Source organism: Camponotus floridanus, unplaced genomic scaffold, assembly GCF_003227725.1.
Source record: "Camponotus floridanus strain SB8 unplaced genomic scaffold, Cflo_v7.5 scaffold2, whole genome shotgun sequence".
In the NCBI taxonomy this organism is placed as follows: domain Eukaryota; kingdom Metazoa; phylum Arthropoda; class Insecta; order Hymenoptera; family Formicidae; genus Camponotus; species Camponotus floridanus.
In genome coordinates this window covers 5,734,611-5,761,130 of record NW_020229325.1, presented here as the reverse complement: position 1 = coordinate 5,761,130, position 26,520 = coordinate 5,734,611, and the positions used below count along the sequence as shown (strand labels likewise).

Genomic DNA, 26,520 nt, shown 5'->3' with positions numbered 1-26,520 from the left:
AGATGCATTTGTTCAACTTACAAAGATAAATTTGGCAGTTAAAAAAGAATCACAAACCGAAATTAATAAGAGAAACAAAGATGTGATAAAATCTGATCTTTCTAAGCGCGCAACTTGCATTATATAAGTAATTATTATTTCAATATATACAAGCTGCTAGATAAAATATGAAAAAAAAAACAAATATATTAGACAAGTTTTGAGTTATTTAAAAAATTCCGTATTTTTTCATTTAACATTTGCACGCCGATATAATTGTATAATTGTACATATACAAACCTTATTAATTTCGTTTATTAAAAAATATTTTTCCTCTCTAAAATAAATTTCTTCTTCAATATTTCGCTAAAAAAAAAAGAGCGAAATATATATGCTCAAGTCAAGTAAGAAAGGCGTCGCTCACACACCGTCGCGTAGGAGGCTTGCGCTAAAAAAAGGGGTCGCGAAAGAGATGCGGGCGGACCGCGAATTGATCAGCGTCCGATGAAAAAGGAAAGTTGACGATCGAGCCATACAAGAAAGAGAGATAAAAAGCGAACGAGATCAATCGCCGTCGCCACTTTCGACGTAAAGTCGTACGTAATACTCTCGCATTTCTCGCGTTCGATCTCTTCGGGGATTTTCTCGTCACCGTGTCGCCGAGAAAAGATAATACATAGCCAAGCGAGCAACCTCCGAGAACCGTTTTCCCATGGAAGTTTGCGACTTGACGATTCGTTGCCCCTGGTCGCGATCGAGATCGCTTATCACGCGTGACGTGACAATGATGACGCATTGTAAGTGTGTGTACGTACGCTTCTCTCGGCCGATGATGATTCGAGGGACGTCCTCGGTGCTCGGAAGAATGCGACATGTGCTTATTAGTGCAGCCACAGGTAGATAAGTAGCAGCGAGAGAGACTGAAATGGAACGACGCAAAGACCTCGGCGGATCATCTTTTCGAATCAAGTCACGTTCGGGCGATATGATTCTGCTTTTGTCTCGCGATATTATTTTTGTCAATTTTACAGAGAAACGAGCGTGAAGCTACCATGAGTTTACTTTTCGAGGATTTACGCAATATTACGCAATCGTAAAAATACAGAGTTTTTAGTCAAAAAGTATTGTATAGCTTCTAGATTGTATAAAAATTCGATCAAATTTACTATGGAAATATTAAATTTACAATAAACAATGTAGAATCGCGTGAAATACGATATTAATATATGTAAAATAATTATATTTCAAAAATATTACAACAATTAAAGCAACTTTTTAATATTTTTTTTCTTAAAATTCCAAACATGATTGCAGTAATTGTCAGTTAGTGTTGCAACAAAAATAATTGCGAACGCGATAAGATTAATTGTTAGAGAAACTGCAAGATAGGATAAGCTAGTTTAGTGGATCAGATCCCGGAAGCCAGTTGCGTGCATTCCTTCGACAAGTATAGTAAGTTAAAAGTAGTAGAAGAGAGTAAACATCATTGTTATGCATATGTATGTATGTGCACACACACATACATACACACGCACATATATATATATATATACACATAAAACAGTTACATAGAACCGTATTCGTATGCACGCGCACACACATATATATATGTATATGTAAGAAATAATAGTAGATATCGAAGGTAACGAGCATAGACAGCGAATAATTATGCATAGAAAGAGAATATGGAGAGAGCTGCAGAATGCAGATAAATATTTTTTTTTTCACGGTCGTGGCACGCGCGAACGTACGCAATAACGTCAAATTACACACAGGTAAATAAAGAAGAGCGTTATTAAATCAATAACGCGTGGTGGTATTTTCGTATATATCGTCACTTTCCAGATAATAATGCGAAAATTAAAAACTGTATAATTGTGTAATTTAATTTAATTCTGTAATTTAATTCCCTTGCCGAATCCAATTTTTATTATCATCGTCTCATTATCTCATCATCATTAATTTGAAAAATTCAATGAAAAATTTTATATTTTTACTTTTATATAAATGTATTTGATAACTCTTCTTCGAATTCTTTTAAATATGTAATTATGAAAGAAAATAATTAATTCGATACTTTATTTGAGATTCATTCAGCATTATCTCCTTCATATATTTATGTACAACGAATTTAAAATAAAATAAAAGCAATTAAAATACTTTCCGTTCAAACAATCGACTCTCAATTTTTTCAAGATTACTTTTTCAAGTACGTCATATTAGAAACAAAGCTATCAGAGCTGTATAGCACGCCGTTTTGCTATTTAATATCGTCATAAAAATTCTATCACATTAAATCGGTACTAAAAAGAAATTATTATTATCTCTAGCCATATTTATAATTCATCGAATTATTATTAAGCTATCACATAATTGAAAATGCAGAATTAAGATTATGTCTGGACAAAATATTAATTCTGATTTTATGTTATGACAAAAAAATTTTCCTCATAATTATGTACACAATATTAATACCCGAATTTTCATTATGTACACATAATATTAATTCCCGAATTTCTATTATGCACATAATTTTAATTCAGGAATTAAAATTATGTATATAAAATTACGTAAGCTATCATATTAATTCTAGTTCCCTGAATTTTAGCTTACGTAATTTATTAATTCCTACAATTATTATTATGCTATAATGTAACAAAAATACATTAATATTATCTTATGACATAAAAAAATAAATTAAAAATAATTTCATAATAATTACACGTAGACTGTATTTTTCTCTATGTTTTCTGATTTATGATGTTAAGACATAATAGAAATGTCTCCGAAAAACTATCTATTTCAGTTTAAATTAATTATTAAATTTTTATTTTAGATTAAGAAAATCTTTTAATAAATAACAAAACGGCATGCTATAGGACTGTATTCCGATATTCACTGCCAGTACTGAAAATCTATAGTTACGTCACGTATATTAGTAGATTTTTGTCAGTACTGTAGCCGGAGGCCCACGCAGATAAAGCGTGTTATATCGGAATGTAGCCGGAGGCTTTTATTGCATTACAGGCTCAGCTATCCTGATTTTGAATACTTCTTTTTGAGACATTAAACATGGATTTTTTTCTCCAGAAAAAATTCTGAATATAAATATCTAATTTTAAGAAGAATGTAAAGAATTTTAAATCTCGAGAAAAATTTCCGCTAAAATAAAATCTTAAACTTAATTATAAAATATTTTGTTATTTTCTCATTTTTCTTCATGTTTCTTTTTATCGTTAAGCATAATCATAAATAAAAAATTTATCATATTTAAAGAAAAATATTTAATTTTTGATTTTTCAAAGAGAAATAATTTTTAAAACACCTTATTCAATAAAATAAACTAGAAATAAACAGGTATATACACAAAACGATTCAGAATTTTTATCTTTTAAATGCGCTTAAATAAATTATAGAATTAAAATACTAATAAGATATAATGTACGATAGTAAAAGTGTTATTAAAAATTAAATTATGTTAATTGTGAAATGTTAGATTAGAAACGGTTAGTATTTACGTGAACTATTTAAATATGGATTTTTTATGGATTTAATCACGAATATCTCAAAAACAGTAATATTATTTTATATTTTTTCCTACTGAATTATAGTATTTATAATTAATTTAAATATTGTAAAAAATATTGCATAAAATTTTACTTTAGTAGAAAATGTCCTTACATAAATATATATATTTCATATTAACGAAAAATGTGGTACCTTTTTAAGTAAGCGCATAATCTGCATCACCATTTTAATCTCGTCAACTGAAACTCTAATAATTTTTTTTTGTGCACGTTCGCAACGAGCCTCGCCGTATTTTGGAGCACGTCGATGCGTCGTCTTACAAATTTCCGGTCTATTCTCCCTCGATTGATTCTTCTCCTTTTCCTTTCTCCTTTCATTTATTTCTTTCTCGCGATTCTTCACAAAATCGCAATCACAGGAATTCGTTGTCGCGAGACGCGCAAAGTAAATCCTCTCTATACGTTTTTTTTTTCTTTACAAGCTTGGGATCCGCAACACGTTCTCGAAATCGTCACCTCGGTATGGCACCAGAGCTGGACAAATACTACTTCGAAAAAACGCTTATCATCTTCGCTTATGGTCTCCACCTACATGCACCCTGTGTACGGTCCACACGAAGCTTTTTCTCTCCTCTGCGACTTGGACGCCGCTCTCGCCGGCGTGAATCTTACTAAAGCGGAATCGACGCGTCCGCAAGAACAATGCTTAACCGATCAAGTGACGCTATTAAGAATATTAATATCGTAACAAAAGTTGTACGATATTAAAAAATGAAATTTCAAGAGAATGCGAGATGTGGTCGAATAAAAGCAAAGATCTCTCCGGGAACTTTGCAAATTTAATTACACCCGTTAATTCTTCTACGAATCAAACTAGATTGTTCGAATTTCGTATTTGACTATTTTATGGTATAATAGCCAGTTCTAGGAAAGAATGAAATCGATCGAAAGACTCGCCACTTGACCGGTTGGCGATCGAAATAGTACTTTGCCCACCTCTCTCTGGCGCGACTCCTTTCCTCCTTGCTGCCATTTTCTTTATTTTTCTTTCTGTTTTCTAGCAGTTCCAAAGTTGAAATTTGAGCGAGCAGTGGCGCCCGTCTTGCCGCAGTAGCGCGCAACGATTCGTCGATGAAAATCGTTCCTAGTTTACGAGACAGACGGAGGGGAAAATTCGGGATTCGAAGAGTCCGAGGAATCGAACGGGGATCTAAACGAAGGGCGGGTTCACAGGAGGGCTGCTACACGGGATTCGGATAACGAGAAAGGGGTTGTTGATGCACCGACGCGGGATCTCGAGGACGATCGAGAGAGGATCGAGGGGTCGATGCGCAAATAAGGAGGGATTAATGATGAAAAGGACAGACTCACCTCCTCGCATAGTGCCAGCATACGCCTCGTGCTCTCCAGAGACTGAAACAGAAGTCAATTACGCCGGTTATACATCACGCGACCAATTCTCGTTGTCTGTGTCTCGCGGGCTTGAACATTTTTTTTTTTCCCAAGAGAACCATATTATTCGTTTTATTACCGGTTATATTTTCAGCTACATTATTTCCCGTGAAAAAGAAATGAGGCTAAGATAATTTTTTCAAAGCTGACAATTCTGCGCTTTTTAGAAATATGGCTTTTTTGAAGAGACTGATTCCATTAGTCATACATTTAACGTTCTCAAGAAATCTCAAACATTTTTGTAACATTCTCGTCTTTCTCAAAATAATTAATTTACGAGAACAAAGTTAATAAAAGGATGCAAGAGACGCGACATGAAATAAATTAATCACATTTTATATTGGCTATTATAAATAAATAAAAATATTATATTAAATTCTCAAAATTCAATTTTAAATTTGCCGAAAACTGTAATAAATCTGCCGGATATTTCAAATATATTGCGCCAAAAAAGCCTTATGTCGATTGTCGTGTTGTCATCGTCGCGAATAAATATCCTCGCGCAAAGCCTCGAAAATCAAGTTTGGCGAAATTACATCGATTTTAGCGCTGCGTCGTAAATCCTCGTGACTGTCACATCGCGCATATGTAGATATACACACGCACACATATGAATACATATATATATATATATACATATATATATACGTATCACTCACCTCATCCGTGGTCTGACCGGCCTTGAGCTGTAACTCCTGCAGTTCGGTGCGGGGCGGGCCGCCCTCGGCGGCCGCACCCGCCGCTGACGTCGGTGCAGGCATCGCCGGCTGATGGTCGGGTGCCCGACGAGACTAGATATCGGGCGACAGCCTTCCTCTTCCTCAGCGAGTGCCTTGCCTTCCCGTCTCTCGGCTCCTCGAGACACTGGCGACGACTATCCGCTTCCTAGCGATTCCGGATCAGTCGATCGGCGCAACCTGCAACCATGCGATCGACGCAAACGCGAGATCAGATCGAGATCCACCAGGAGATGGAAGAGGGAAAGGGGAAAAGTGTGCGATTGTGTCACTTCTGGACGAGTATCCCTACGTGAATATGCGCACGCTGGACGCGACGTTCGTCGAGAGCCTGACGGGAACGAAGAATCCTCGTGGAGTTTGAGAAACCACCCTCTCCCCTCTCGGCAACGACGAGGAGCAGAGTGGGAGTAACAATCGTCGAGCACCGTCTACGGGAAACTTTTTCGTCGGCGCGACCGCGAACGGTGAACCAGGCACAATGGACCAGCGAATGATCCGATCGCGGTCCCCTCGATCGGGACCACGAAGAGCCTCGAGGAGGACTATCGCTCTCGCGAGACAGCCGGAAGCGAGGGCAGCAATCGACGACGACGACGCCGGGGAGAGACTTTGCGAGATTCCGCGGGCGGATTCGCAGCTGTCGGTGTGTTTGTGCGTGGTGCACGTACACATACGCACACGAGTGCACACGTATACGTGCACGACGGGGCGGAAAATCAATACCCCCGACCGACCGACCGACCGACCGACCCACCGACGATGGCGTCGCGACGCGCAGACGCGACGCGACGCGGCATCTCCGTCACCGTCATCGTCGTCGTCGTCGTTCGTTTCCATCCACCCACCACCTGCATGGCTCCCTCAACGTCGACGTGGCCGGCGCGATCGGGATAAACGATCAGCTGGTCGGTAGGCTCGGGACTGGGTCAAGAATCAGAGACGCGTTTTCTGCGGCTCGTCGTTGAAGCGGAAAAGGGCAAAAGGACGTTTTTATAATAAGACTTTTTGGGGTTGTTTCTGGGGGAAGAAATCAGGGGAGAAGCGTTTTCGATGCTCTTTCAATCGGAGAAAAAAATACTTCAATTAAGTACTTGAATGTTTTTTCTTCTTTCTTTCTTTATAGAGAATATATTTCTTCTTCTTTTAGTTTTCTTTTTTTTCCATTCTTGGCATTTGAATAATAGTGATTTAATAATAATGGTAAGAAAATCTCGATTTTAGGTTTTTAATAAGCTATTTTAATTCTAGCTATTTTAATTTTTTAATATTGCTTCTTAATAAAAATACAAACGCCAGAAAAACCTTTTTGATATATTTAAATTGAGTTCCATCGAAACATAACTTTTTAATTTCTTTGGAAATTATCTGGAAAAAGAGAAAACATTTAAAAGATCGAAGTTATTGGAAATATCATATAAGATCGCAAAACTTTTTGTTTGTATCCAAAAGTTTGAAAAAAAGAGATTCTCTGATTGAAAACAAACACATAATCGATCAATTATAAAATAATTAATCCGGATAAGCAAAATTGAGTCGTTCATAATTATGCTCATAAAAAACGTTATTTCATATCAATCAATCAAATAGAATCCCGATATTTTAATTCACGAATGTTGAAAACCGCAAATATGCAAAAATTTATTTTTACATTCCAGATCACCTTAAATGTCGTTAAAATATTGTCTAACATCAAGATAAATAAACAAACATAGACAAATTATACACAGTAAAAAATTGTGCCTCCATATGTTAAAATTTTTTTCTGTTACCACGTTTTGATTAGTATTTTAATGTAAAATTAACATACAGCTTATATGTTATTATTATTATAACGTTTTCATGTGTTACATTTATGTCAACTTCATAATTTAATACTTTGTATATGTCTTTTAAAAATGGAATATTAGTTTGAGTATTTTTAATAATCATTTTAAACAATCACCATGTCTCAAAGTCAGTTTAACATTCTAAGAAAAGTTAAAATCTTCAAATAATCTTGAACTTTAACATACACAAAAGTAATTAAATTTACTAACATTAAATATTTCTATTACAAATAATTTAAGTTAAAATAATTACTATTATATGTTAATGTCCTCAACATTTCTCACGAGCTATTGTAAGTACTTTTTCATGTAATTTTTAATTAATTTGTACGTATGTTATTTTTACATTACATTTAAAGTCACAATATCAAAAATAAATGTAAAGTATTGTGTCAATTATTTAACAGTTTTAGTTTGTCAATAAATAATAGTAACATACGACGAATGAGTTATTTTAACTTAAAATTTAGAACGGATTTTCTGAGACATGTGAAAAATGTTATAATTAACATTTCATTTTTTACTGTGTATCTAAAATACTTCTCAAATATTCACAATTAGGATCTACTCGCAAAATCTCGTACAATGTCTGCCTGGAATAACCACATGACGCGATCTTGAGATTTTACGAGTATGAGGGAGACGAAAAATTATTTTCGCTCACCAAATGAAAACAGTTGCCGGAAGCGACGATGGAGGACAAAAATAATGGTGGCTCGCCTCTAATTACGCGCTCCATTAGTATAACTATACCAGTAACGGATAGCGACATGATTTATTCGCCGGTTCCGTCCTTGCCCTCGAGGAAGGAAGTTGGCAAGCTTCCAGGGTGAAAGGTATCCCGGCGTGCCACCACACACACGGTTTGTATGGCGAGTTGCTTCAAGATCACGGACAACGCAATCGAGACCCGGATGTGACCGTTTCGTCGTCGATAAAACCGTCCAGACGAGCGCATGCGATTGCGACGATGAACTCGGCTTATTTTCACGCAATTTCACGAGGAATTTCACAATTTGCCGTAAACAAATCCGAGCACTTTCGAAATAATGCGCTTCATTTATCTTAAGGTATAATAATAAACATTAGTATAATAATAAACATTTTAGTCTTCATTTTTTCATTTTTTCAAACAAAAGAATCAATTAAATTATTTTGAAAATTATTTTCAAATAATTAATTAAGAAATGATCTTCTTTTTTTCTCTCTATAAAGATTAAAAAATTGTATCCAAAGTATACTAATTTTATGTATGCTTATTATATATGGCTGAGTCGTTTCCTTTATTTTTCTCTATATCCTATAAATCAATTTTTTAATACCTTTTAAGAATTCTTTAATTCGTTAATTCTTCCTGAGGTTAATATTTTTTAAAGCTTTTTTAAAAGATTTATGTTTATCCTAATAAAAATTCTTTTGATAATTTTATTTCGTTTTTATCTTTTTTTCTAAATTAATCTAAATCGCTTGCAAATTACTCTCACTATGAAGAAAAATAAAAGAGAATGAATACAAACTATTTTTTTCACTGTGAAAAAAATAAAACAGAACGAAACAGAACTCATTTTCTACCTAACAATTATTTTCCGACATTTCATCTATATATGTTCTCTTTAACATAAATTATAATAATAGACAAACAAAGATGGTCGTAACAAGGTTGATAGTCTCTGGGATTCTTTCGTATAATTAATTTCATGTAATATAAACAAGAAAAAAAATTGTATTTAAATTTTGCAAGAAAAAAGAAATTATTCTCTCTCTCATTTCACAACCCTACGTTTTCGACGAGGCGGTTAGCTCTAAGGGTTACGATTAATTGGCGCGTAGGTCGTGACGTCACGAATGACGACGACGTTAGTCATGTAATGTAATCGCCCACGATATTCTCGTCTGGGTGCTTGCAAAATACGCAAGAGGAGTGGTGTAGGATACGTTAAATGACACGTGTGTACGGTCGATCGTGCCGCAGCATGCTATAACGATGCGGTGATGTGACTCTCTCTCCCTCTCTCTCTCTTTCATTCTTGCATCATTTCGCAGCTTGTTACTATGCTTGAAAGAGGAGTGAATTTCGCTAAACGCATAGATAGATAAGAAATTCGCGATAAAACGAAAAAAGTTTCCATTTGTCCACTTAATTTTTTTCAATTTCTCATGCGGAAAAAAGAAAATATAAAAAATAAAGTCTCAACGCAAAAAACAAGGTCATAACATGGAAAATGAAGAAAAATATGTCAATGTCACGAGATGAACTCTGTTGTGACAATCATATTATCACTATGGATATCGTTGCAGAAACCTGTTATTTTATTCTATCGAAATTTTGAGAAAAATGTTACTGTCAAATTAAAATGATGCAAGCGAAATACATAATATTACAATGAAAAAGTACGGTAAAAAATTGTGCGTCCATATATTAAAATTTTCTTGTGTTACCACGTTTTGATTAATACTTTAATATAAAATTAGCATACAAATTATATATAATTATTTTTATAACGTTTTCATGTGTTATATTTATGTCAACTTCATGACTTAACATTTTTTGTATATGTTTCTTAGAAATGGAATATTATTAACATAAATGGAGTATTTTTAACATAATCATTTTAAGCAATCAACATGTGTCTCAAAGTCAGTTTAACAAAAAAAAAGTTAAAATAAATCTTCAAATAATCTTGAACTTTGACATACAAAATAAAAAAATTTACTAAAATCAAATGTTTTTATTGCAAATAATTTAAGATAAATTATTTGCAAAATAATTGTTAAAATAATTATATGTATCTATTATATGTTAATGGCCTACAACAATTCTTACGAGTTATTATAACTATTTTTTCATGTAATTTTTAATTAAATTGTATGTTATTTTTACATTACTTAAAGTTATCATAACAAAAATAAATGTAAAGTATTGCGTCTATTATTTAACATTTTTAGTTTGTCAATAAATAACATACGACGAATGAGTTATTTTAACTTAAAATTTAGAGTGGACTTTCTGGGACCTATTAAAAATTGTTATAATTACATTTTATTTGTTAATGTGTGTATGAATTCGAATCTTAAAAAAAGATTCGCGTTGATACTTCAACGAGGCACTCATAATAGCAACATGATTCGTCATGCAATTGTGAGCAACAATAAGCGAAAAAGAACTCGAAACCTTGCTTCTCGCAGTTGAGAAGATTCTCTCGAACCTCGTGAAGTATTATAGAAGTATATAAAACGTCCTTGTGAGAGATATGGCAGATATTACTATAGGACTTTTTTAATTTTTCTCGCATCAGGTGACGAGCGATGAAACTTTATAGTATGTGTCTTCTTCTTTATTGCGCAATATTACTAGAGGCGAAGTTGTAGCAACGTGCATTTTGTCACGTGTTGATGCAATCGGATAAAGAATTACATGTTGTTCCGCATGGCTTATGCTACTTTAACTCTAAACTACCTTGATGTATTATCAAATATGATTAAATCAAATTCAATGCAAAATGAAACAAGTCAGCCATATCATTAATCATCGTTTGATCTACAAAACATAGTTTATGGCGTATCGTGCTAATACTATATCTTTAATATATTATTTTATATTTAATTGTAAAACGCATATAATTAATGCGATTTTTTTAAACATGAAAAGTTTATACCTGAAAAAAATATTTATATTACAATAAATAAATGCAATAATAATAAATAAAATAAAAGTAAAGTAAAATAAAGTGTCGAGGATAATGGCGAAAAATGTAACAAAGAATTTATCTAAGGAAAACTCGAATAAAATTATTACAACAATTATATTCGCGACGCATCCTGCCTCGCAATTTATCCTCTTCAACCACGCTAGACTACACAATAGCTTGTGACTCCTGTAGCGATATGTCGAAAGTGTTGCACAACTTTCGATGCCGGGATAGATACGGGAACATCGCTATAAATACAGGAGCATGGATGGGAAAATCAATATTTTTATACTCATTCATGTGCACGTGAGTCACTCACACTCGTATCATCCTCATAAGAACGACACGCGCGACACAACATTGGAAAAAAAAGTAACCGCAATCGGTTTTCAGATGTAATACAATAACATTCAGGATATATAAGTCCTTTAAACACATCACTTTCTCCGATTTATGAGCGTTTCATCCCGCACGCGTGAAGAAAAACAGCCAGTCAAAGAAAATACACAAAAAATATGATTTTTTTTGTAGAAAAGAATGTTATAAATTTCAAAAAATCAATGTAGCATCAGCGAAATTCGATTCGATTTGACCTTAATTTTTATATGCAGTCTTCTGAACTGAATAATAAATATAATTTATCAATGTTTCATATATACTAATCGTCTAATTGCTTTGCAATTATCTTTATCTTTTAATTACTAGTTCATTTTAATCAGCTTTCTCAGATTTTTTAACTTAAAAAAGTGAGTGTAAACAGGCCATGTTCAAACAAATAACTTGCGCATAATTAAGATAAGGATAATTCAATTTCTCAAAATGATGTGATTCATCGTTATTAAAATTCGAGATAAGATAAATTTTATAAACGATAATTAAAAATAGCTATCTTTAAATTACACCAAAAAATGTAAAAAAATATATCTATAATTATATATTTTTGTATATTTATTTATGCAAACGACATTCGAACAACATTTATCTTTACGATTTGGAATTAATTGATACCTTCAAATAAAAGTACATAAAAAGTCAGAAAACCAAATACAAAATCCAAATACCCAACAAATGTCAAACGCGATCGAACTTGATGAGTTTCATTAGCATTGCATATTGTAATTATCTCATGATATAAAGAAAAAAAATAAAAAAGGAAGGAAAAAATAAAGAAACAGAAATATTATAATATTAGATAAACAGCAAAATTTTCAGATTTGTAAATAATTTCGTAATTTATAAAAATAAATTAATTTCAAAAAAATCAAACTGTACACATGATTAAAAATTTTTTAAAAACTGCTCTGAATTTGCCTTTAAAATTGTTTAATGATATATTATACTTTGTACAAAATACAACTAAAAAATATAATCAATGTTTATTTATTCCACAATAAACATTCTAAATATAAATTTTAAATATAACTGGGGATGAGAATACTGCGATATGAATAGAAAAAAAATTATAAAATTAGAATATTAAAAAGATCATAAATCTAAGTATATATTCAATTTAAAAGGCTCTTTGGACCTAAACATTAAGAGAAAATAATTTTTAAATTAGGAAATGTATTTCTCATTACGTATATTAATCATTAATACATTAATCATTTTAAAGTTATTCGTGCACACTTATAATAATTATTCGATTAAGCGGGATTGAATTTAATTTCGATATCTCAATCGGAAATTCCAATCGGAAAATTGAACGGTATGTCTGGCGCATGTACAGGATACCCCAATATTTCTGGATTGTCTTGCACTGACAGATTTTCAATGAACCTAAAATCGATTCTATTAGCGCGTGCGGAAATTTCTTGCGAATATTAATAACGAATATATTAATTTTCGAAAAATAAAAGGCTTCAACTCTGTCTGTATTTGTGAAAATGATGGAATCCTTATTTTTATTAGGACGAAGATTAAATTCTATTTTAAGATATCAAATCCGAATTCTGAATTTAAAAGAGCGGTAAAAATTCTGAATTTAAACAACGGTAAAAAGAATAACTTTTTATTAAACTCGTCAAAAAAAGATAAAAATTTCAAATTTAAATGAAAAATCTTTCAAGAATAACATAGTGATCTTAGGGCGGGAGGATTACGTATTTACATATATTTGTAATCTTTAAATCTCTTCGCAGATCCCTCTGAAAAAATCTGTCGGGAATTTTTTCATCCCCGGGATTACGCAGTGAGACTTTGATTATTCGGAGGATTTTATTTTTTTCTCACGAATTTTTTTATCCGTACCGTATTACTCCGATCGCTACCAAAAAATTATAAACTATGTAAATTATAAAAATTATAAATTATGTAAGTTCGAAAACACGATTAATGTTTATTTTCGTGGTACGTTATCGATCTTTCCATAAACGCCCCACCGAAATCGGAATCTCCCGGAATCTCCGGGTCAGCAGGAGACGGATAATCGCGCGCTTAAAAAGGCAATGTATCACGCTCTATATATAACCGAATTAACTTATACACACATGGGGAACGTGCGCTCTCGAGAGAAACATGTTGTTAATCACCGGCGCTTCGCGCCGGAGCTGGCTGGTCATGCTCACTAACCTTGAGGCGGATCGATAAGCGGATGAGGCCTGGTATCTGTTAGCGACGAGCGCTGCAGGCAACCGGCTGTCACTGAGGCACCAACGGCGATGCCACGCAGAGCGGGTGGAGAAGAGAGACTCCGCACGATCACTTTGCGCGCACCGTCCGTCGCGTTACTCGTCCGGACCGCGAATGAGCGCGGCGAAGGGTGAAGTGCGACGCGAGCGGCGCGGCGTCACGTGATCTCCGGCCGTCAATGACGCGGACCAATGAGAAGCCGGCGCACGCGCATGGCAGGGGAAAGAGAAAGCCACCACTAGCGCGCGGGAAACGCGACGTTTCGAATGTCGACTTTCCTCCAGCTCGTGCTTCCTTATCCTTTTTGCATTTGAAATGAATTGTGCACGTATTTGGGCTTTTTTTAAAGAAAGGATAATAATATATTATATTGATGTAGTGGAAGAAAAAAAGGGACAGGGACATATAGGTTTTGAAAATAGAACTTTTTCTAAAATTAATTAGTTGCATCTATCTTCGACATTTAATTTGAATAATGAGAATTGGCATATCTATTTTAATTTACAACTCTCTGCATGGGTTACAATCGTCCGCTTAGTTTTATTTTCAAAATTCCTTTACAATTTTATAATAATAAGGCGTTTATTATGCGCGCATGCGCACGTCACATTCTTTCAATATAAATCTAACCTTGTATATAAATTCACTATATTTACATTTTTTTACATCTGTCAGAGTGGAAAAAAACAACTTCGTATTGCGAGAATTTTACTTTTCGGGAATGCTATGCGGAATAAAATTCTTTCCTAAAATTCGAAGGTGGATTTATTTCATTGCGCGTTTTTTCTCGTATTCCGAATTCGTGCAATCGAGAATCGCACATAAGACGACACAATTGTGTCGAAACGGCAGAAAATCGATACGACCTCGCATCGACACGCAACGTGCGCTGCATCGCGATTGTCGTGACGTTTGTAAAAGGTAAACACAGAATGAGAATACACGTGTATAATCACAATTGTAAACCCGTACTCACCGCCGGAAACGAAATCCGAAGCGTGCGAGTTGTCAGGATCCTCGATGAGAGTAATCGACAGTCGACGATGACTTCCCGTACGCCAAAGCGCAACCCGCTGCACTGACAACCGGAAGTCGGCCGCGAGTATCACGGAAGCCGCTCTCGACGTAATTCGAACGGTAACCATGGAGACGCAAGGCGGGAGAATGCGCGGGTAAAATGAAACGTCAGACTTAAATCGAGTTGTATACATATATATATTTCTTGTATTTATATAAAAAATGATATATCTAACACAGGTTTTCCCAGTTTTATTCATAGTGTTTAAAATATATATATAGTAAATAATAATACGATAGTAAAATATATGTTTTTATATATATATAATATACACACTCCTGGCTTTCTTCTCTCTCGTTTGAACAAATTCGATTAATTTCTCACATTTACAGCAGAAGAATAAAGAATAAGAATTTGAGTCTTACATAAAACTTAAGTATACATACACAAGCGCAACACTACATGCTTGAACATATTATATATATATATATATTTTATATATATTTTATGTATATTTTATATATAAAATATATATAAAATTTTATATATATATATATATTTTATATATATATATTTTATATATATTTTATTTAATTTATAATATATATATTTAAAATATATATTTAAAATATATATATTTTATATATATTTTATTTAATTTTATTTATATATATATTTTATATATATTTTATATATATAGTATAATTAACACAAGATAAGATACTGTTATTGTAAAAATATATCTATAAAGTTGCAATATAGAAAAAAATGAATAAGATTTATTTTAATAAGTATATAACGATAGTAACAATATTACCAGAAGAATAAGTCGTACAATATATATAGATTACTTCAATTCAAATAAAATTTCAAAATATTTATCAAGTGATTAAGAAAGTATGCATTAAATTATGGATGTAATGTAATACTAGCATATCTCGATAAATGAATTTGGAATAATTAAATAATTTCCCGCTTTTATTTTCTTTGTTGATTTATACGCATTATATGATTTATGTAAAAACGATAAATTTTTTTTTTAAATCTTGCGAGTTTTGGAATTATCTTAAAATATTTAGAGTTTAAAGAAAAATAAGCACTTTTCATATAATAATAACAAATATACTTTTTCCTAATCCTGTATTCCGTTAGATATCTCTAAAACATGGAGAATGACATCATCCACTGTTTTTGTCGTTAAAAGAGATTTCACCGTGTCATCTTTCACTGTGTCACTAACGACAGTAAACAGAAGCTTAACATTTTGTCGTAGTCTTTCGGTGAACATTACGTTAGACTCCGACGTTATCGGCTCGTGCCCACACCTTCTAATTACAGCTTCTAGAATATCTTGTATCGGAGCTTCTGGCCAACCAAATAGCTGTCAATATCGTTAAAATACAATCAATAAAAAATTTATTCGTTAATTAAGTCAAAGAGAAGACAATAATAGTAAAGTTTAAAGTAAGATCATGTACCTGTAATGTTTCCTCGTCAATAAGTATCCTCAAGAGATCTATGATGGCTTTCAACAACTCATCAGTAGAAAGTCTTCTGGATTCTCCGTTTTTCGTCTTGGTTGCGGCAATCGAAGCAATATTGTATAATTGTGTCTGCAGATGCTTTTTCTCGACCTCGTTCATCACATCCTCCAATAATTCTCGATGCTTGGCCCGAATATGTCGCATCAGACAATCTTGTCGGATGAATACTCTATTGCATTCGACGCACGATTGCGGTGGCTCGCGTCTATGGGTATTGAGATGAGCCTGCAACGACGACTTTGCCGAGAAGGCTTTCGGACATTTATCGCACTTGAATGCTGAAATGCAAAAAGAAAACAATTCATAAGTTACAAATATAATTAAATGAGATAAATATATTACAGACATGTATAGTGCGATTAAAATTGATATACAATTTTTTCATTTTTACTACATAAATGCGAATTATAAATATAACATCAATAAACAGAAATGCGATATAAATTTATAAAAATATATGTAATTTCCTCTTATATAAATATAAATAATATTGTCCGATTTCTTACGTTTGATGCCAGTGTGCAACAGCGCATGTTTCACCAAATCCTCCTTTCGCGTGAAGCCCTTATCGCAAACTTTACATGTAAAGGGGATGGCACCCTCGTGCACGAATTTCTTGTGAATATTTAAACGTGCTTTTCGGTTGAACGCCTTACCGCATACATCGCAATAGAAACCATTCTCTCCAGTATGGTGGAATATGTGTGCTCTTAATTGAGCTGCTTGTATGAACGATTTACCACAATACTGACACACATGTGGCTTTTCGCCTGTATGAGTCCGTTGATGACGGTTGAGTGTTTCGCGAGCGGCAAATTTTCTATGACACTGAAAACACGAATTTTTACGTCTATATTTGCATAAAAAATACATTAACAAGAATTGATTGTATTTGAAAATGCATTTCTTGTGTATTGAGAATATTCTTAATTAATGTCACTTTGAAAACTTACAGTAATATTTTTCCATCCATAATGCTAGCTAGATTGCAGTAATGTAATGAAATTTTATTATTTCTATATTTATTTACGCTCGAGAGAAGAATATGTAATATTAAAAATTTGTAAATATTTGTAAAAGCATCAATTTAATGAGAAATTGTGAAATAAAATATACTTACGAATTTACATTCGAATGGCTTCTCTCCAGTATGTACACGACGATGCTTTTTTAGCGCCAGCGACGACAGGAATGTTTTCGGACATAAATCACATGGAACTGGTCGCTCTCCTGTGTGCATACGTTCATGAACCAACAACTGTTGGCTCGTAAAGAATTCTTTTGGACAATATTTACATGGTTTTTTCTGCCGCTGAGGTGTTCCCGCGTGAGTACGCAAGTGTTCCCGCAAATTATCCTTACGTGTGAAAACTTTTTTGCAAACCTGCAATAAAAATGGTCATTCATATTACTTTTTATATATCTATCACATTTTTCAAAAATTATCAGTGAAAGTGTATACTTACTTGGCAACTGAATGTATTTAATATGTTACCGTGACAACCGGATTGCATAATGTGTCGATTTAAATGGTAGCTCCGAGAAAAATAAGTGTCGCAAGGTTCACATCTAAAAGATTGTAAAAATAAAAATTATGAAAAATAAATATAATATAGATAATAACAAAATGAAATAACAACTTTATAATGATATTTTATCTACAATTAAAGTTGTCAACTAATAAAGATGTAATATTTACTCAAAAAAGTAAAAATTATTTTTAATAAAATTATTAAAAGAAAAATTTAAATATTAGTATACACACAGAGTATTAGATTATTTTTTATAATCGATAACTAACAATAAAAAAAATAATTGTGTATAAACATACTTAAAAATTTTATGATCTCCATGCGTCGTATAACGATGTTTATTTAATGCTTTTTTATCACGGAAAGATGAACCACATTCATTGCACGTGCATGAATCGCACTTCCAGTGTATGACTATATCATGCCTCTCCAGAGACGACTTTTTCTTGAAACTGAGATTACAATGAGGACATTTAAATTCTCCGCCGCTATGCGCTGTCTTCAAATCTTCTGCACAACAATGACACTGTGTTTCTGGTACAGGTTTGATTACAGGTTGCATCTTTTCATTGTTATTTTTTTGACTCTTGGAATCTGAATCTAAAAATTAAATAAATTATAAGAGGAATTTGTAATGTGAAAACAAATGTTGTTTGATACATAACTATCACATACCATCATTTAAAGGATCATCCTCATCTTCTTCATCCTCTTCTTCTTCATCATCCGAATCATAATTTTCAATATCATTGAACTCCATGATATTAGTCGTGTCATCCTCCTCTCTGCACATGTCTAAATGCTCCTTCAACATCTGTGACAAAAAGGGTATATAAAAAGATAAAGAAATTAATAAGAACCAGATAAAGAAATCACAAATGTATAAAACAGATTAAAGAAAAAAATAAAACTGCCACTTACATCTTCAGATTGAAAGACACGGTGACATGTCACACACTCATAATCAGTTATAATTGATATAATCTGACCATTTTCTGAAATAACTGTTAACACAAAACAAATAAAATAGTAATGAAATAAATAATGTAATAAATGCAATGGAACAAAAATATTAATAAACTAAAATTTAGAAACTTTATAATACATATTGCTTGTAGACAATCATGTGAATATATTCAAATATACACAGAATGTCTCAATACAATGTATTTAAATAAGGAGAGTAGACTAAAGAATATACAATGTGTTTAATTTCTGGGATATTTTGTATATACATATATACAAATTAAATTACCTTTTACATCAGTTTGTGGCCTACAATCTACTAGTATACGCTGATCCTGTATCTGTATATCTGAGGTATTTGTTTCTGCAAAAATATAATGTATTAATAATAAAAGTTATTTTACAATGTTACACATATTATTACAGATATTTTTTTTAAATAATCTCAAATTACCAAATAAAATCTCTGTACCCTCAATCAGTACATCGTTAGGACATTCCTCTATCTTCACAATTTCTGCAAAAAATATATAGAATTTACATGTAAAATTTTATTAATTTTTAATATATTTTAATATACTCTTATATCTTCCGTAAAATGCAATTAAATTTTTGTGCTATTTTATGAGTATATTCCCATTTTAAATAATTTAAATATCACATACTCTTAAAAATAAAATCTAAATTATAAATTACATCTGTTAGATTTAAATGCGATATAAAATAAATAAAAATTGCACAAGTATCATTCATATAAATTACAATGCACGAAAAGTTACTTTGCTCTGTGTAATTATTTTGTAATATTTGTGCATCCAGCGGATAATTCTAGGACAACGAATTTCGCGAATGTATCGCACGCACAGTCCTTACGCTTGAGGCGACTTCATTAAACATGCACAACGCTGTCATATGTTGCGCAAGGAGTACATCTCGGAGTAATCGTGCACTCACCAATCTTCTCCATCGCTCCTCTTGTTGACGATTTCAGGAGCACGGCGGGAAAATCTGACGCTCCTTCCTTACTCGCGATCGCGAGAGAGATCCTTTTCCTCCTCGACGAGCCACCAACTTTCGCACGCTCACCGACTTTCCGATTTCGGTCACACTGCACTCGGTCGCTTCCGTTCCGGATTACGAGGACCTGCGGAGATACCTACGTTCTGAATTTCAGTTCGCTCGCTCTCGAGGATTGACAGGAGGGTAAAACCCCGAGTTAGAAACATCGTACCTGCGAAAGGGGAGAGATAACCAGCGAGCATCTGCCCCTGAAGGAACAGGCCCTTTCATCAATCTCGACGCCGCGCAAGATGGCCTATGTCAAGGGGCGCGTCGTCGCCTTCCAAGCGTCCGTCCGTCTGCTCCGGCGCTTTCTCCTTCTCTCTCGCTCTCTCTCTCTTTCTGTCGCCTTCTCTTTCTCGACGATGCGTCGTCATCAAGAACGTCAAGACGCTGATCCTCCCGGTGACGATTAAACGATGACGGCCCCACGATCGACAACCCGAGCTCGATCGGTCGGGATGAAAAGAGATCGCGACGTGCAACAAGTAACAATTTGTTGTTGCTATTCCGCCCTGCTCACTCGCTATTGGATGATGCGGCCAAGCGTCACAGCGGTGGACAGCCAATCAGCACGCTCGATAATCTAAAGTCTTTTTCTATTTACATATTTATCTTTCTACATTTTTTTTCTGCTCGTTTTCTGTTTATAAGATTTGTTTATTTTATTTTGAATACAAGGAAGGTACAAGAAGTGCCTTCAAAAATTTTCTATCTCTTTCTTTCTTTTCTGTCTACCTTCTAACGGTACAATCTGCTTATAACGGGTGTGATTGTATTTTGTACGCGGAGATTGTAATTTTGTACACGCGCGAGGGCGATTTAAATTTCATTCCTCCACTTTGATATCTCTTTGATATTTCTTTGTCGCAACCTTGACCTGAAGCTTTGGCCGTAAACGTGACTTGTTCATCCATCCTTCTTTCGTGTCACCTCAGCGGTGATAAACGAATTGTAGAATCAGCTGACGCCTCCACGTAAAATCACGTGTGCGCTTTAGGTCTTCTTTTTAATTCTAAATTTCTACACTTTCCTGTTCCTTCTTCCTTCTCGCGTCGAAACGCGAAGATACGTCAGCTGCGTTTCGAGGGCAGGAGATACGATTGACACAACAACAACGATAAATGATTAATCATAGGATTCAGGATCATACAATTAGTGATTAATATATTGAAATACGATTGATTCCGCTTTCTCGAAAGCGAGACAGGTTCACGCTTGGCAGCGGGAGGAGAGCAAAAGTGCTGCACCTGGGTGCATCTCCAGGGATTGACGCACGTGAATGAATGTAGTACACGCGCTCGTAGCTGTCATTGACCGAGCATCGTTTTCTCCGCCGATCCGTAGAATTGCGGGCGCGAGAGAAAAACGGGAAGGTGTTCCCGAGAACGCGCTGTTCGCGCCGTTCGATCCCCCCGATGTCGCTCACGCGAGAAGGGACACGTCGCGACGTGACGCGCATGTCATCGCGCAGCTGTCACCCGTAAACAACCCGTAACAGAGAGCGGTGTCAGGTATTCGAATAATCGTTTTGTATTTTTCTACCGCGGAAAATCGGAAGGACGTACTCGTTGAAGGACGTTCGACTGTCCGATCGTTTTTTTGCCGAACGATGTCTCGGCAAATAATCCTATATTATCGATCCGCTCTATTCTCTTCTAGGTTATACAGCTCTATTCTATAATATACAAGGTGTCCTGAAAATATCTTAATGATGTTCAGGGAATTTGCAAGTAGTATAATCTCGGTGAATTTAATTTTAAAGACTGTAAATATAATTGAGTGCTCCGAAAATGTCTCTTTGTTTTTTGTTATATTTTTATTATGAGTTATATTGCTTTGAACGTCTTGATTTTATTGACTTATTTTTTTTTATTTATATCAAATTTAACTTTTCTCCACAAGGAAAACTTTGTATTTGATACTGGAAAAAATTAAATTCCTTACTTATTATATTTCAATTTTTATAGAAAATTACATTTTTATAACATAATACATTTATTCACTTACAAAGACATTAATTCCATTGTTTCTTTGCTATTCTCAATTTTTGAAAAATATAAATATATTTCTAATCTTTAGATGTTTGGGAACTGTCAGAAACTGTTGGAACTCTGGAGTTGGTACGCTGCTCAATCAATGTCCTATCACTGACCATTTTAGATGTTTGTCCATCCGACATCTACATAGAAACAAGTGACTCGATCGTTTTTGAAACCAGGATGTCTGTTACCGAAGAGAGAATTCAAGAGCTAAATCGACGTTTCCTAGAATATATGAGCAAGCCAGAAAATGTTGAAACAGCTACAAAGGAGATTTATGAAGACTTGTTGGATGAGGTATTGATGGGTTTTGTTTTTGATGTGCATCGTACCACCAAGACTGGCAGTTCTGACGTCGAGGAAGGCATTCCCGATGACGAATCATATGCTATTGTTGGTACGTAAAATAAATATATATACAACTAACTTTACATTCGTTCATTTAAATTTGAACTATTGTGTATATTATTTTAAAGATTTAAAGAACATATCATTCAATTGTGTTAATCAAAATAATAAGATATATATAACTCCTTTTATAAAGAATATATCTCATAATTTTTTAGAGTTGTTTTATTTAATCATGGACACCTTTTTTATAATAGAAATACCTGCAAACGTTGGTTTTGTATTATTTGAAATATTAATGAATTTTATTTGAAATTTATATCAAAATATTAATATCAATTCATATCAATTACATACAGGATAATGCAGACGTTGATTATTATTACATATATCTTTTTATAATGCTACACAAGCTCAGCAAATTATTGATATTATAATTGAAAGTAATCTGATGTACACATATACATGTTACAATATTACAAATATATTTCTGTTTTAGATTCGCCTGGTCTAGATGTATTTGGTCAACATCCGGTGAAGAAATCGCAGGAGTGTAACTGTCCAAATTGTGAGCGCAGTGTGGCCGCGTGTATATTCGCTAATCATCTGGCAAAGTGCATAGGTATGGGCAGGAACAGTTCGCGTATCGCGTCGCTTCGTATCGCCAATAACTCCAAAGATTTGAATAATTACGGGGGTGTATTGAGCGACAACGACGACGACGTGGACTGGAGTCTGACCAACGACAGCGGTAGCAAACGTAAACGTCCGCGCAAGGATCGCAACGGCGTGAGTAAGCGTTCGGGCAAGCAGCAGAAGCAACAGGGAAACGCCGCTGGCGGAAGCGGTTCTTCGCAGAGAAACGGCGAGACCAATGCCATTGTCAGCGGCAGCGGTACCGTCCACAGCAGCAACGAGAACTCGCCGTCGAATTATGAGAACATGTCCCTCGTGGATAAGCGAGCGTTGCTTACGCAAATTTGCGGCGTTGTATCCGAACACACGAAGAAATTATGCACCAGATCGATTCGATGCCCACAGCATACTGACGATCAACGCAAGGAGGTACGTGCCAACCTCGACTCCAGTGGCGGTAGCAACAGCCAGGATAATCTTCACGTCGACGTGGACACGTACGAGGAGAGTGATGGCCAGAATCTGCGGGATACTTTAACGAGATGGGATCGGGAAGGTTCAAGTCACTCCAGTCCGGCCGACTCGGCTTCGACTACGTCTACCTCGTCGATCAGTCGGAAACGGGAGACCAAATCTAAGGGCAAGGGAAAGGCTTCGTCGAAACGCGATCGCGGTTCCCCGATCTCGCAAGGAGACTGAGGGGAGGGGAGACGGTATAAAATTATTCCTCGGTCTAGAATTATTTCTCGGCGGCAGAGAAATATTGTATGATAATGTTCCTATGTGCTGTATATAGCTTGAAGGAGGTCTAAGGAGGTCTTCTTCTAGAGATAATTACGAAGCCAGTTCGCATAATACTTAATCTTAAATATCTCCCAAGTGTTCTTTTATAATAATTATTTTTAAAAGATAAACAGCTGTGTGTGTGTGTAAGAGTTTCAACGAAAGACGCGCAAGATATATTAGTATCTTCGATCTGAACAAAATTGAATGTATTTAACATATATAAAGAATTTCTTTTTTAAGTAATATACATTCCTTTAAATTTTCATATTTCTAATAATTATGTTAATGATTGCAGCGAGCGTATTTTAAGAAAAAAAAAATTATTGTAAAATGACAGTAGCGTTTGAGTGATAAAGAAGTCTATTCTTTTTATCTTGTTTAATCAAACGCTTTTATTCCGACGAGTAGATTTTTAAATCTGGCAGATTCAAATTGTGAAATGTTGAAATTATTTTCGAGATTTTGCTATATTTTGTTTGATTTTAACTGCATTATAAAAATTTTTAAATTAGAATTTGGATTATTTGACTTTTTATTACTTGGTTCAGATTTTTTTAATAAAAAAAAAACGATTAAAGTCAAAAGTAGACAAGAGAAAATCTAATGTGGGGTTCACACTACGTCTGATATATACGATATTCGATATCCAATAGAAAACCTCCATTTCTAGATCTCAAAATATTGCTAGTTAGAATTACAAGCTCTTCTATTGGATATCGGACGCAATGTGACTTCTACATAAGGATGCCATTACATTTTTTCAGATGTATGCATATACAAAAAATTTGTCAAATGGTGAAATATGTTATCCTGATTCTTGATCTCGTGATATGCGTCCCAGGATTGTTCTCGGAAATGACTTTTCTCGCGCATGCATAAATTGCATTCATATGTGTGCAATGAATAAGCGGGAAAATCTTAATATTTTTAATTCTATTGATATATTTAATATAAAAAATAATATATGTTACAAATATAAAGGAATGTTTATAATTATTTAATATATATTTAAATGTATATTTTATTATTAGATTGATTTTTATAGCATTTTCAAATTTTTCTAGAAATAGAGGATTCAAGAACGATGAGAGCAGTTTTTTTTTCCCCCAATGAAGTCACGTGTTACGTTCAGTGCGCATGCGTGAGAAAAAGTGTCTGAGAACAACACTACGCACTGCGTCTTTGCACAAAAATTAATTAAAATAAGTGTAGGATTTGAAAGAAAATGTTGAACGTAAAAATCGCAGGAACACGTGTAAAATACGATTTTAATAGTGACATACCGATACCAGTGCATGAATTAAAACATCGAATCGAGGAAAAGATGGTAAGTTGTTGTTGTCTAACCTCCAACTATTTTCAAAAGATTTTTAAAATTTTTCTTTCAGAAACTTTTGATATGAACTTAATAGATATTTTAATTGATTTCATTGATACTTGATATTTTAATAGTCAATATTTCATAGTTGTTCATTCAAAATAACTGCTCTAACTCAATTCTCATTCATATATATATATGCAACAATGAATAATTATAATATATGTATTTATATATATTTATTACTTTTTTTTTGGAATATCATACATAGATCAATTATTGTTATTCAGGGGCTTTTACATGATCAATATTACATCATATATAATGGTCGACTTACACAAAAAGATGATATTTGCTCGAATGGTTATGCAATTATTGTTCCAAGACTATTGGGTGGCAAAGGTGGTTTTGGTTCCATGTTACGGGCGATAGGTGCACAGATAGAGAAAACCACGAATCGCGAGGCTTGCAGAGACCTAAGTGGACGCAGATTGCGCGATATAAACGAGGAAAAAAGGCTAAAGGCTTGGATCGAGAAACAGACCAAAAGATATGATGAGGCAGCGGAGCGCAAGAAGAAAAAACTTGAGAAACTGTGCGCCGAACCGAGACACGAATTCAAAGATCAACGCTATGAACAGGAGAGATCAGAGTTACCTGAGAAAGTTGAAGATGCGGTTGAAGAAGGTTTCAAAGCTGCTACATCAGGCATTAAAAGAAAATTGGAAAAAGATGATCAACCAAATAAACGCAAGACTATATTAGATTTCGAGATTGATTCTGATGAATTTGAAGATACCTCAGATGACAGTGATGACAGTGATGGAAATGACACATTAGTTACTAAAAAAAGCAAGACGAAGCAACAAACGTCAACTGACAGTGGAAATTCCAGTGATGATACTGGAAAAATTAGCGAAAGCACCGAGCAATTGAAAAGCGAAAAATACGAGTCGTCAATTGATAATGAAATAAACGATAAAGTCTCGAGTAATGAGTCAGTGGATGCAAAATGTAATGTTGATTCTACGGAGGGACCATCTGAAGACCAATATGTAGATAGAAAAGAAGCTGCTGTTTAGAAATAATAGTATGTAATAAAATAACATTAATTTTAAATAAAAAATATGATAAATTAATTAATATGATAAATTAATTAACTTTAAATTAAAGAAATAAAAAAAAATAAAGTAAGATTATTTTTTAATTATATTTTTTAGGCTTGAGCTGATTGTCTTACAGGATGACTATTATATTCCATCAAATTGAAATCCGTTTTCTGTGATAATTGCACTGCTACTAGAAATAAATAAAGCAGATCCAATAGAGGATTTCGATATATACATTAATATATAACATAAATTTAAAAATAAGAAATTAAGGAATTATGTTATCTTTTTTTTATTTTTACGATATAAATTATATTA

General features: G+C 33.9%; 4 protein-coding genes across 15 annotated transcripts in view; 2 read left to right on the top strand and 2 right to left on the bottom strand.

The window, feature by feature from the left end:
- Positions 1 to 14,950, bottom strand: part of LOC105256381 (synaptosomal-associated protein 25) — a 41,851-nt gene extending 26,901 nt beyond the window's left edge. For 2 of the 8 annotated variants that reach the window (XM_025408024.1, XM_025408022.1), the window contains exons 1-4: positions 14,821 to 14,941; positions 13,785 to 14,181; positions 5,618 to 5,875; positions 4,878 to 4,919 (exon numbers count right to left, since the gene is read on the bottom strand). In XM_025408024.1, the coding sequence (XP_025263809.1) occupies positions 4,878 to 4,919; positions 5,618 to 5,719 (144 nt within the window). In that variant the 5' untranslated portion in view covers positions 5,720 to 5,875; positions 13,785 to 14,181; positions 14,821 to 14,941. Of the gene's footprint in view, positions 1 to 4,877; positions 4,920 to 5,617; positions 5,876 to 5,987; positions 6,264 to 13,784; positions 14,182 to 14,820 lie in introns of those variants that run through there. The other 6 variants (XM_025408025.1, XM_025408023.1, XM_025408021.1 and 3 more) reach the window with 6 other exon arrangements.
- A 947-nt stretch (positions 14,951 to 15,897) lies between these two features.
- LOC105256380 (zinc finger protein 2 homolog) lies at positions 15,898 to 20,476 on the bottom strand. 3 transcript variants are annotated; one of them, XM_011266227.2, is made up of 12 exons: positions 20,136 to 20,476; positions 19,859 to 20,060; positions 19,359 to 19,421; positions 19,194 to 19,268; positions 18,860 to 18,942; positions 18,614 to 18,752; positions 18,238 to 18,538; positions 17,873 to 17,975; positions 17,527 to 17,790; positions 16,913 to 17,234; positions 16,341 to 16,684; positions 15,898 to 16,243 (listed from the first exon to the last, which is right to left on the bottom strand). In XM_011266227.2, exons 2-12 carry the CDS (start codon positions 19,869 to 19,871, stop codon positions 15,995 to 15,997), a joined length of 1,956 nt encoding a protein of 651 aa, XP_011264529.1. In that variant the 5' UTR covers positions 19,872 to 20,060; positions 20,136 to 20,476; the 3' UTR covers positions 15,898 to 15,994. The 3 variants fall into 3 exon arrangements, with proteins under 3 accessions (XP_011264529.1, XP_011264527.1, XP_025263931.1); XM_011266225.3 differs by having other exon boundaries at positions 19,859 to 20,048; XM_025408146.1 differs by lacking the exons at positions 18,860 to 18,942; positions 19,859 to 20,060; positions 20,136 to 20,476.
- Positions 20,477 to 21,026: 550 nt separating this feature from the next.
- Positions 21,027 to 23,990, top strand: LOC105256379 (ataxin-7-like protein 3). 3 transcript variants are annotated; one of them, XM_011266222.3, is made up of 3 exons: positions 21,027 to 21,477; positions 22,046 to 22,402; positions 22,853 to 23,990. In XM_011266222.3, exons 2-3 carry the CDS (start codon positions 22,186 to 22,188, stop codon positions 23,686 to 23,688), a joined length of 1,053 nt encoding a protein of 350 aa, XP_011264524.1. In that variant the 5' UTR covers positions 21,027 to 21,477; positions 22,046 to 22,185; the 3' UTR covers positions 23,689 to 23,990. The 3 variants fall into 3 exon arrangements, with proteins under 3 accessions (XP_011264524.1, XP_025263941.1, XP_011264525.1); XM_025408156.1 differs by lacking the exon at positions 21,027 to 21,477 and adding an exon at positions 21,549 to 21,710; XM_011266223.3 differs by lacking the exon at positions 21,027 to 21,477 and adding an exon at positions 21,549 to 21,731.
- A 917-nt stretch (positions 23,991 to 24,907) lies between these two features.
- On the top strand, positions 24,908 to 26,485 carry LOC105256377 (replication stress response regulator SDE2). The gene is made up of 3 exons (XM_011266221.3): positions 24,908 to 25,102; positions 25,384 to 26,183; positions 26,314 to 26,485. The coding sequence occupies exons 1-2, from the start codon at positions 25,001 to 25,003 to the stop codon at positions 26,173 to 26,175; spliced, it is 894 nt and encodes a 297-aa protein (XP_011264523.1). The 5' UTR covers positions 24,908 to 25,000; the 3' UTR covers positions 26,176 to 26,183; positions 26,314 to 26,485.
- The last annotated feature ends 35 nt before the right edge of the window (positions 26,486 to 26,520 follow it).

Coding starts and splice junctions, on each gene's coding strand:
- LOC105256377 (XM_011266221.3), top strand. CDS start 25,001: ATGTTGAACGTAAAAATCGCAGGAACACGTGTAAAATACGATTTTAAT. Junction 25,103..25,383: donor ATCGAATCGAGGAAAAGATG/GTAAGTTGTTGT, acceptor ATTGTTATTCAG/GGGCTTTTACATGATCAATA.
- LOC105256379 (XM_011266222.3), top strand. CDS start 22,186: ATGTCTGTTACCGAAGAGAGAATTCAAGAGCTAAATCGACGTTTCCTA. Junction 22,403..22,852: donor CGAATCATATGCTATTGTTG/GTACGTAAAATA, acceptor TTTCTGTTTTAG/ATTCGCCTGGTCTAGATGTA.
- LOC105256380 (XM_011266227.2), bottom strand. Junction 17,976..18,237: donor GGAGATCATAAAATTTTTAA/GTATGTTTATAC, acceptor ACAATCTTTTAG/ATGTGAACCTTGCGACACTT. Junction 16,244..16,340: donor TTGACGAGGAAACATTACAG/GTACATGATCTT, acceptor CGATATTGACAG/CTATTTGGTTGGCCAGAAGC.